The sequence below is a fragment of the Corythoichthys intestinalis genome, chromosome 18 (genome assembly GCF_030265065.1).
Source record: "Corythoichthys intestinalis isolate RoL2023-P3 chromosome 18, ASM3026506v1, whole genome shotgun sequence".
NCBI classification, from domain to species: domain Eukaryota; kingdom Metazoa; phylum Chordata; class Actinopteri; order Syngnathiformes; family Syngnathidae; genus Corythoichthys; species Corythoichthys intestinalis.
In genome coordinates, this window is record NC_080412.1 from 35,442,317 (window position 1) to 35,454,456 (window position 12,140).

Consider the following 12,140-nt stretch of genomic DNA (forward strand, 5'->3'; position numbering starts at 1 on the left):
AAAATTTTTGAGCAGGAAGGCATTTTAAAAAAAATACTGTATAGTAGTAAACTATAATAATAGTGCTAGATTTTTTTTTAAAGAATTGTTTTGAATAATGTTGGGGATATATATATATATATATACAAAAAAATGCTGACATTTTCACTATAAAGTTGCCAGGATATTAGTTCGAATCAATAATGATATAACTAGGGCTGTCAAACGATTAAAAATTTTAATCGAGTTAATTACAGCTTAAAAATTAATTAATCGTAATTAATCGCAATTAACCGCAATTCAAACCATCTATAAAATATGCCATATTTTTCTGTAAATTATCGTTGGAATGAAAGATAAGACACAAGATGGATATATACATTCAACATATGGTATATAAGGACTGTATTTGTTTATTATAACAAAAACTCAACAAGATGGCATTAACATTAACATTCTGTTAAAGCGATCAATGGTAGAAAGACTTGTAGTTCCTAAAAGATAAATGTTAGTACAAGTTATAGAAATTTTATATCAAAACCCCTCTTAATGTTTTCGTTTTAATAAAATTTGTAAAATTTTCAATCAAAAAATAAAGTAGTAGCCCGCCATTGTTGATGTCAATAATTACTTACACAATGCTCATGGGTGCTGAAGCCTATAAAATCAGTCGACCCAAGCGCCAGCAGAGGGTGGCAAAACTCCACAAAACACAATTAACATGTGGGCATTTCACTGTACTGTCATTTAAATCTGTCTGAGCGGAGCATGTGCGTTAATTGCGTCAAATATTTTAACGTGATTAATTTAAAAAATTAATGACCGCCCGTTAACGCGATAATTTTGACAGCCCTAGATATAACCTATCATTATTAACGTAAATATAATCATAAATCTGTTAGTTTCCCCTCATTTCATAGGGTGAGGCAGAGAGCCCCTTTAGTGCGTCATTATCCAATCCATTCCACTTGTTCATATAGAGAATGCCCACATCACTGAAAATCCGGTCTGCGTTTTCCCTGACACCTTGCTCGCAGTCCGTACAGCACTACTGGCGTGTGTGTGTACCTTTGACGCACACAAAGCAGAGCGTGAATTTTCCAAAAAAGTGAGTATTTATCACTGCTGATAGTAACAGTTAGCTCTAGCCCCCAACTAAGAGCAGAAAATCGCATGTGATTTCAAGAAATGTGAGAAATTCTAAAAGGTTCAGATACTTTTTTATACCACTATATCTGTTCATTTTGAATGGTTGTACATGATATTTTCAAAGCTGTATTTTTTTTTTTATCTACAGTAGAAGGACTTCTGCTCTTGTTGTTTTGTCTAGCCATATGGGCAGCACTAGACAGCGATATAACTGGTATGCGCTGCGAGATTCGGGCAATTTCTTCTTGGGTCACCTCGTGATGTTTTGGGAGATGTCAGCTTTAAATGTCTCTTTCCTTAATGGATGTCTATATCTTAGGTGATTAATGCTTTCTCTTTGTTCCTGAATTGTGCGCGTCATCTCCTGTTTGTTAAAAAGGAAAAATCGACTCTTTTCCTTCACGCAATACCGTGAAATCGTGATATTTTGGCTTAAGGTTATCATACGTCAGAATCTCATACCGGCACATGCCTAATGCAGGTGCAATTTATTGAAACTCTCCTGGCATCTCTCAACAACCGCTTTTGACTTGAACTGGAATAAAGAATGTGGAGAATTCTCTCTACGTTCCAAATGAAATTGGACACTGAGTTCATTTTAACAGGAGAAAAGCTGGCTTGCATGTTTCCCAAATTAAACAAAAGGATGCCAACTTTTTCTACTGGATTTCATTCGTGTATTTTTTTTTTTTTTTTTTTTGCTTTACACTGTCAACTCTATTACACTTTCAGCTCATGATATGACAAAAATGCACAGCAGTAGTGCAGGGATGGCGCAAGATAATGCTGCCACCTAGCGAAAGTAACATATATAGTTATATCAGTTTAACTCCTGTTTTGATCGTCACTGTACTGCAAGTTTAAAAATAGAATATGGACAGTATTTTAATAAGTATGCTGGCTGTATTTCATCCATCTGTTTTGAATATGTTCCCATAAGCCTCCATCCCCCCCCACCACCAATATTGTATAAGGTTTATTTTAGGTTTGAAAAAGTGAAAGTAAAGAAAAATAGAAAGAAAAAGAACAGTTTGGCCTTAGATCCCAAAATAGCTTCACTGAGCACTTTAAAGAGATGCAAGCGAGTCAGTGAGCCTTTACAAGTGCCTGTCAAAACATGCGTCACTGACCCCCAGTATGACTAAACCCAAATACTAAGCTCCACCCCCACTCTGGGTGATGCTGACCCTGTCAAGCTTGTCAAGGGAAGGGTGATGTGAGAACATCACCATGGGGGAGCAGTCTTCAGCACAAGCCATCTTCAAAAAGTATCAAAACTCTTTTGATTCAGCTTTGGAAATTTCATCAAACGTGTGAGGATTTTTTCTGGGTCAGAGCTGCATTAAATCTTCAACTTTCCATTATAACCCAGCCACGCAACCCACCACCACAGTAAACACGCAACAGTCATGCTTTAGTCATACTAGCCAATAGAAGTGGGAACCTCTTGGTACCTCACGATACGATACGATTTGAACTGGGAGGGTGGCAGCGAATCTCGCAGCGAATGAACGATGGATTGAACGTCTATGGCCGTCAGTGGCAGCCAATGCCAGGCAATGAGTAATTTTGGGCCATTTAAGGTCATTTACATGTTGATTTTCAGTTACTTCCTGTTGATTTTGGGGTATTTTATGGGTCACTTGCTGTTTATTTTGCGTTACAGAACAGGAAGTGACCTGGGAATCACCCAAATGAATAGGCAGTGACTCAAACTCAACAGGAAATGACCTGTAAATGCCCTAAAATGAAAAGCAAGTGACCTGTAAATGCCCCGAAAATCAGACCGAATGACTGTGAATGCTCTGGTTGTGAATGAATGAACGTTCCCAGTCTAAATGGATTGGGCGTCGAGCACCGTCAATGACAGCCTTTTTTATTTTTATTTTATTTTTTTAAATTGCCCGAAGTTAGCTGGGACAGGCTCCAGCACCTCCGCGACCCTCGTGAGGAATAAGCGGCATGGAAAATGAATGAATGAATGAATAAATTGACATCTTTTTAAAACGATATCTCGATTCTTGACAGGAGCATATCGATAACCTTTTGGGATACAAAGTATCACAATATATCACCATTTCGATATTTTGTCACACCCCTACTAGCCAACTGTCAGCTCAATCCTGTCCCTTCGGCCGCAACATTATGGCCGCATGCAAATAATGTTTACAGCCAAGATGCATTTGAATTAGATAACATGACTGGTGCAGGAGTCTTAAAGTGCCTATGACAGCCAAAAAGCATGTTTATTTCGTATTTCACGCAGTATTTTATGCTCCTGAATAAAATGGACTGCTTTGATGTGTGTGGAAGCGATCGATTTACTTATTCAATTTTTTTAATCCCTTGCCATGAAAATGAGTAACTTCCTGGATGGAGGAAGAATGCGATTGTGACGTCATCCAGGTCACCATCTCATAATACAGCCATAGCATGCAGAAGGGCTGCGGATTCAGCTGATTTTGTGGATTAATTTGTTTATTTTTCCACATCACGCCAGCCCAATGTGCTGCAGGGTTTTGTTGCTGCACTAGGGAGAGGCGTGTAAGCCTTTTTGGGTTTCAAAAAGTTTCCAATCACCGCATGGAGAATGCCCAAAATAAGTCTGACAACTGTGGGACCATTGAACCGACGAAGTGAGTAAATTACGTGTTTTGTATTAAGTCAACTACTGGGATCATGGCACATGTTTTAATCAGGAAGTGGCTTGCACTTTGTGGGTGACAATATTCCCTGTCCACCGAAAAGGCCACATGGTTGACAACCGGCGGCTTGTCGCACACCCCCCTTGGACCTCATGCTTCCTCGGCTTTGCCCCGAGCAGCCCCCCGCTCCGACGTACGCTGGTTTGTCCACCGAGAACACGCTATTTTCAGCGTTTATTCCCCTCTCTCCCCTCTCTGCGTGCCCGTTTCTCGCCACCGGTGTGCTGTCAAATTTTGTTTTGCACCCCATCAGAAATTATAGTGTGAATACAGTGGTTACAAAGTAAACACTACAAACTTTCTATAAATAAAAGAATATTTACTTACGTTTGATCATGGACGGACATGTAGAAGAGTTCTCCTCAGACACATCCTGTCATGTTAGCTGCACACAACAACTGCACGCCCACTCTCTCACTGTTCACGTCTTCACCGTAAAAATGTATTTTTACAATGTTACTTGTTTATTTAGCACCAGTGCATAACATTGCGAGTCCAAGTGAATGAAAAAGAGGGCTTATTCACCGCCACAACAGCTTTGGGAGCAAAATATTATAAGTAGAGATGTCCTGATCGATCGATTGATCGGGTCCGATCACGTCATTGTCAAAGTATCGGAATCGGCAAAAAAATATCGGACATGCCTTTTTTTTAATATATATATATATTTTTTTCAATTAAATCATTTCCTAATTGTATTTAACGTTAGAGACAAAATGTCTTTCACTCATCCAGAGTCTTTAGTTTTGGCTTAAACTAGGGCTATGAAATTTATCGCGTTAACGGCGGTAATAACTTTTAAATATTTAACGCAATTAATGCATGCGCTGCACTACCCACTCACGCATTGTCGCGTTCAATCTATAATGGCACCGTTTTACGTATACATAGAGTTAAAAGGCAACGTTTATTGAGTAGAGAGAATTTTGGCAGCCTTTGAAGCTTTTTTTTTTAATTGGCTAAAGCCTTACAATCCCTCTGTCATCAATTAGAAATATCGTGGGAAGCAATGTGGGCAAGAAAGGTAGTAGTTGATCTTTTTCTTAACACCCTATTTTATTTCCAAACGCAGAGAAGATATATCATTTGGTACCACTACACACAGTCATGGTTGCACTTCCCATCGTGCATTTGGGCAGAAGTTAAATGGCTACAGTATCATTTACTGAAAGCTCAACAAATACACTAGATGGCAATATTTAGTCACAATATACAAGGTCACATTCATCCTTTAAGAATTAAAAGTCTTTCTATCCATGGATCCCTCTCACAGAAAGAATGTTAATAATGTAAATGCCATCTTGAGGATTTATTGTCATAATAAACAAATACAGTACTTATGTACTGTATGTTGAACGGGAAAAATTATCGGGAATGATTGGAATTGAATCGGGAGCAAAAAAAAAGCAATCATATCGGGATCGGCAGATACTCAAACTAAAACAATCGGGATCAGATCGGAAGCAAAAAAACATGATCGGAACAACCCTAATTTCAAGCTGAATTTAGGCTATGTTTTCCATGCATTTTTTTTCACAACGTTTCAAAGTGCATTCATGGGGCTCTTTTATATAATAATTACTTTGAATCCTCAACCAAATCACTCTTGAATCACCCCTGCCTGCTTGTATGCAGTAAAACTTTCATCCTTTTTCCACCTAAATCCGGCGTTTGAACGCAGCGTGTGTTTTGAGTTTATCACAGTGAAACCCATCTCAACTCCGCCTGGGTCGGCCCCCAACGGGAAGGCGTGGCGCAATGTTTGCAGGAGCTGTCTTGTCAACTGATGGTGAAGTCTATGGCTTTACGTCTACTCTCCAGAGTAAAAGTTTTAACAGCACTAATTAAACAAAATTAAATGCATGTTACATGTATCAAATTAAATTTTAATGCATTCATTGACATTATTGTATGCAGAATCTGCAACCCCAAAGTTTTTGTTATCACGAATCTAAACTGAATAGAAAAATCTATGCTAAAGAAAGCAAAATTATACAGTGCAAAGAGCAGTAAGGCACAGTTTGATAATATTTGCAGTTTGGAATACTTGTTCTTTGTTTTTTGTTATGGCAGAAGGCCACTCTCACCTGTATGACATGGCGGAGCGCTCCGCCTCGCAGTCAGCTAGCGAGAGGCCACATTCTCTGAGGTAGAGCTCCAATCGCCGGCGCTCCACCAGCCTATGCGCCGCTACCAGGATCTGCGACGCCAGGGCCTCAGACTCACTCTTCTGGTCCGGGCTGGTCCTGCTGCTCCGAGTTCCGCCCGCTTTGGCCACAAGACTCCCCGAGGAGGAAGATGCTTTGGGCTTCTTACTGATGCCATAAAGGTCCTCCACCGAGTACTTCCCTCCCTTGCCTCCTCCAGTGCCGCCGCGACTTGCGAACATCGTTATCCTGAAGCAAAATACTGGAACAAATCAGTCTTAAGCTCAGTTGTGTCAGCTACTTTAGGCAAAAGCAGCTTGTGAGAGTGAACCAAAACAACAAGGCGTTGCTGTCTTGATGAAGATTTGTGAAGATTGGAGGATGTTGGGCATCAAAATGTCTGCGAAGAAGTACTTAAAGGCCCTGTAAGACATCAAATAGTGGCGGGTTGCTCCTTGGCGGCGTCTGGGACAAAAATACAACAAAGTACACACCTGTCAGTGGCAAACAATGGCTGGCGCTGATGTGAGGCGCCTCTTTGAATAAAAAAATGGATCGGTATAAAAGCAATCCGCATCTTTCTCTCTTGATCTCCCAAAGGAGGGACATGGAGGGATTTGTGCTCAAGCCCCACCAGCTTACATTTGTTCAGATTACCAAACAGATGAAGTAGCTCTTCCCTTGCGGCCATCGTGTAATCTGCAAGAGGCGAAGATGATGCAGCTCAGCATCCTGACCTTCACCTTTGGAAACAATTTCGTGAAAGTTGGATAGTTAATGAGCTGCTAACAAGCAAAACAATTCAACATTTTTGTTTGGAGACCATTATCTTTGAATCACTGAACAATGAAGTGTTTTGGTGGTTTCTTAAGATTTATGAGTAGGAGTGGAAACCTCTGGGTAGCTCACGATACACTTTTTAACTGTTAGGTTTTGTGTTGGTTTCCTTCTAGTGTGACTTGTCCCAGTGATTGCCTATTGAGTTCACCTGTTCTGCCTGCTCCTAGTGTATCCTCCAACCTGCATCCTCCTGTGTTACCCAGCTGTTCCTCGTTGTCTCATTATGCCTTGTCTGTGTGTGTGTCTGTGTAAGCACCCAGTTTCTTTTCACTTCTTGTTGCGTCATTGTCAGTGTCTTCGTTCATGCCAGCGTCAATTTTGCCTCTTCCTACGTCACAGCCCTCATGTTCCTCTGCCTAGTAAGTTTTTGAGACCAGTCTTTTGCCAATACCCTGGGTTTTGTTTGCAACTGTGTTTTTGGGATCACCTCAGTTTTGGTTTGTACTTTGTTTTTCTGTCGGCTTTAATTAAATTACTTTTCCACAACCTTTTTGCCTCACTTCCCTTTCCCTGCACTTGGGTCCAGACACCACCTGCCTGATCGCAAACCTGACATTAACTGATACCTGATCTTCCGATATTGTCAAACTTAAAAAATCTAATACTGATATCAAACCGATACCGATATAGGCGGTCATGGACTTAACATATTAATTATTTCAATCATTTATTGTTCATTTAATGTTTGCACTATGAATGCAAATGGTCTACTCGCATAACAAATCCCAAGCATTTAAATCTGGAGAAATCTAAAGGCCGTTTCAAACCAGCAGCACCCTAGTGTGAAGGGTTGCACGGCAACCCATTCATTGTGTACGTACACTGCTCGCCATATTGCAATGAAAAAACATAAAAGAGAATGGGGGAAAAAATGAAATCATTATCATTTAACACAAAACTCCAAAAATGTGCCAGACAACAGTACTGGCACCCTTTGAAAAATCATGTGATGCTTCTCTAATTTGTTTAATTCACAGCACCGGTTATTTACCTGTCACACATAACAGGTGGTGGCAATAACTAAATCATACTTGCAGCCAGTTAAAATTGATTAAAGTTGACTAAACCTCAGTCCTGTGTCCTTGTGTGTACCGGCGCATTGACCATGGAGAAAAGAAAGAACTGTCTGAGGACTTGAGAAGCTAAATTGTGAGGAAGCATGGGCAATCTCAAGGCTACAAGTCAATTTCCAAAGACCTGAATGTTCCTGTGTCTACCGTGCGCAGTGTCATCAGTGAGTGTAAAACCCATGGCACTGTAGCTAACCTCCCTAGATGTGGACAGAAAAGAAAAATTGACAATAGATTTCAACAAAAGATGGTGGATAAAGAACCTCGACTAACATCCAAACAACTTCAAGCTGTCCTGCAGTCCTAGGGTATAACAGTGTCAACTCAAAATTTGTCCGCGTCGAAATGAAAAGAGACTTTATAGTAGGATACCCAGGAAGACCCCAGTTCTGACCCAGAGACATAAAAAGCCAGGCTGGAGTTTGCCAAAACTTACCTGAGAAAGCCAAAAATGTTTTGGAAAAGTGTTCTCTGGTCAGATGAGACAAAAGTAGAGCTTTTTGGGAACATGCATCAACATAGAGTTTACTGGGGAAAAAATGAGGCCTTTAAAGAAAAGAACACGGTCCCCACAGTCAAACATGGCGGAGGTTCCCTGATGTTTTGGGGTTGCTTTTATGCCTCTGGCACTGGATTGCTTGACGCTCTTTTAAAGTTTTGCGAGCTTTGGGACACTCGAAAGATGACTCTCATACCTATCCATGCTAAGCTAAATCATAGACTTAATAATGTATTGACAGCTCAGATCGGTCATGCACTGCGCCTCGCATGGAAGTAGGGGGCCGCCCACATCAAGAGGAGCTATTCACAAACACACGCAAAAAGTTCGAAAGCTGTACCGCGTACGAACAGGAAGGATTATCTCAGGAGTGATTGTTCGAGGATTGAAGGTAATTATTATATTTTTCGCACCATACATGCATTGTGAAACTTGAAAAAAATCAATGAGAGGAATTAGCCACGACTGCATTGGCATTATAGTAATATTTACATAAAATGAATGCAAACTGCGCGTTTTTGTTTGTTTGTTTTTTTTTTTTTTTTTTGCTTTTAACCAAGAATCAAGACTATTTTACGTCCATATATATGAATAATTGGGGGATTTAAGCATTTATTCACAAGAATTTTTACCGGTAAAGCTCTGTTTACATCAGAGCATCATCAAAAGTATTGGCACCCTTTGAAAAATCATGTGATGCTTCTATAATTTGTGTAATTAACAGCACCTGTTACTAACCTGTGGCACATGACAGGTGGTGGCAATAACTAAATCACACTTTCAGCCAGTTAAAATGGATTAAAGTTGACTCAACCTCTGTCCTGTGTCCTTGTGTGGACCACATTGAGCATGGAGAAAAGAAAGAAGACCAAAGAACTGTCTGAGGACTTGAGAAGCAAAATTGTGAGAAAGGATGGGCAATCTCAAGGCTACAAGTCCATCTCCAAAAACCTGAATGTTACTGTGTCTACCGTGCGCAGTGTCATCAACAAGTGTAAAGCCCATGGTACTCTGGCTAACCTCCCTAGATGTGGACGGAAAAGAAAAATTGACGCGAGATGGTGGATAAAGAACCTTGACTAACATCCAAACAAGTTCAAGCTGTCCTGCAGTCTGAGGGTACAACAGTGTCAACCCTTACGTTTGAGAGAAAGCACTGGAGACTTCTTAAGTGGCCAGCAATGGGTCCAGACCTGAATCCCATAGAGCACCTGTGGAGAGATCTGAAAATGGCAGTTTGGAGAAGGCACCCTTCAAATCTCACAGACCTGGAGCAGCTGGCCAAAGAAGAATGGTCTAAAATTCCAGCAGAGCATTTTAAGAAACTCAATGATTGATACCGGAAGCGGTTGTTCGCAGTTATTTTGTCTAAAGGTTGTGCTACCAAGTATTAGGCTGAGGGTGCCAATACTTTTGTCCGGCCCATTTTTGGAGTTTTGTGTATAATGATAATGATTTTTTTTTTTCATTCTCTTTGTTTTTTCATTGCAAGCAAAATAAATGCAGATGTTACTACCAAAGCATTTGTAATATGAAGATATTACTACCAAAGCATTTGTTAATTGCAATCATTTTCTGGGAGAAATTGAGCCTTTTCTGACAGAATTGCAGGGGTGCCAATACTGGCCAGCAGTGTACATTGAAATTGATAGACTAACATGAAAGTTCATCATGATCAACGTGAGTCGGCTTTCCCCTTACTGGTCATTTAAAAAATTTTTTTTACGTCAATTCATTTATCTTTTCAAGTACTTCCTGTTCTGGTCAAAGGTCAGACAGGAAGGATTAAACAAAGTGCGTGACCTTCCACCACTGGGATAGATGAATGAAAAAAAAATCCACCGATTGAGAAAAGTCACAATCATTGACAATGTGAGAATACGCTCATGCATGTGTCTTATGCTGGGATTGTGTTCCCTCAGCATGGCACTAGTGTCTGGGCCACATCTGCGTCCGGCTCTCTCTGCAGCAGCGCTTTTAGAAAGCACAGATCATCTGGGATTAAGCCTCCATAAGCGCTCTTGCTGTTGTACAAGCAGCTGGGGGGTTCAATCTTGATCTTCTCTGGTGGATATTGCAACCCAATGTGCCCTTGCATGATGGCCTCCTCTTGGTCAAAAGTGGTGGGATTAGTATTACACGAGCATCAAGTGGACACTGTGCGTCTCAAATATGTGCAGTATGTTTGGACTCGTTGTTTTGTAACTACGCACGGAGGTACGCTTGGTACGGTTCACTCTTGTTTTGAGTCATCTGTTACATAACTGCAACAAAAAGTAAATATATAAAATAGGAATTCTTCCACCTTGCACCCACAGCGTGATAGAATCTTCTGCAACATTGCGGTTATTGCTATGAACCGACAGAAATGAAGATAAATGTACTTTATCTTACCCTACAATTCTCTTGCGACCACTCTAGGGTGTTAAGTGAGGATAGTTGTTACGTCTAAGCTTTTAAAAAGATGCATCATATTTACGTATAGGCCTACAGTACAGTATGTAAGCACTTGGAGCTTGTTGTTTGAGAGGATATCCAAACGAATTTAATAATTCAAAAGAAGTGTGGGGGGACCTTTGGCCCACAAGCACATTCTGCTCATGATGCAATTGATAAAACCTCCGAGGAACTGTCAACTGCTATAAAACAGGAGACCAACAAAAGCTCACAATATATTGAGTCATATTTATGTCATGAATTTTGTATGGTGCTTAAAAGGCTTTTATGAAACACTGAAGTAGAAAATGGGAAAACATCTCCCCTGCCAATCATAAATACAGCCCTGAATCACAATTGCAATGCTCCCCAAAATGTTAAAAGTTCAAGCCACGTAATAAACGTTCATAAAATTTACATTGGTGAATGACTCATTTAATTGACTTCCTTCGCAGGAGAGGGAGTTGAATTCTTGAGCCTCCGCATGTAAGATGAAAATGTATGATAAAGCGACAAATCGAATAATCGTGCAAAAATTTAAAAAATCGCCCAGAAATCGAAAAATCGGTCAAAAATCAATTAATAGAAAAATCACCCAAAATCGATAACTCAAAAAGCGTTCAAAAATTTGAAAAAGCACCCAGCAATAAAAAAAATCGCTTAAAATTGCCCAAAAATCGAAACATGGGTCAATAATTTAAAAAATCCCAAAAATCGATCAATCAAAAAAAAAAAAAATTAAAAATAAATAAATACATTTTAAAAATCGCCCAAAATCAATCAATAACAAAACCCTTAAAATTGAAAAATTGATCAAAAATCGAAAAATCGATCAAAAATCGAAGGATCTCCCCAAAGAGATTAATCGAAGAGAAAAAATGGAATCGAAAATCTATTCATAGTTTAAAAAATCAATCAATCGAAAAATCGCCCAAAAATCGAAAAATTTTCAAAAACTGAGCAATTAAAAAAAAAAAAAAAAATAATCACCCAAAATCGATTCATCAAAAAATTGAGGGAAAAATAAATTGAATGGAAAATCGATTAATCGTTTTAAAAAACTGAATCGAAACTGGATTAATCGTTCAAAAATCAATTACTCAAAATCGAATCGAAAATTGATTAATCGTTCAAAAGCGATTAATCGAAAATCGCCCAGTAATTGAAAAATCTAATTGAAATTAAATTGATCATCCAAAAAAAATCTAATCAAAACTCGAGTAATCGTTTAAAAAATTATGCTAAAAAAATCAATTTTTCAAAAATCAATTACTCGTTCAAAAATCGATTACTCGAAAAAATCTAATCGAAAATC

At 39.3% G+C, this 12,140-nt stretch overlaps 1 protein-coding gene across 1 annotated transcript in view; it reads right to left on the reverse strand.

Moving 5' to 3' along the window:
* The window catches only part of LOC130906390 (voltage-gated potassium channel subunit beta-2), a 71,783-nt gene extending 65,224 nt beyond the window's left edge, over window positions 1-6,559 (reverse strand). Inside the window, exon 1 of the mRNA XM_057820693.1 lies at window positions 5,921-6,559. Coding sequence (XP_057676676.1) covers window positions 5,921-6,222 — 302 coding nt within the window. The 5' untranslated portion in view covers window positions 6,223-6,559. The remainder of the gene's footprint in view (window positions 1-5,920) is intronic.
* Between the last annotated feature and the right edge of the window lie 5,581 nt (window positions 6,560-12,140).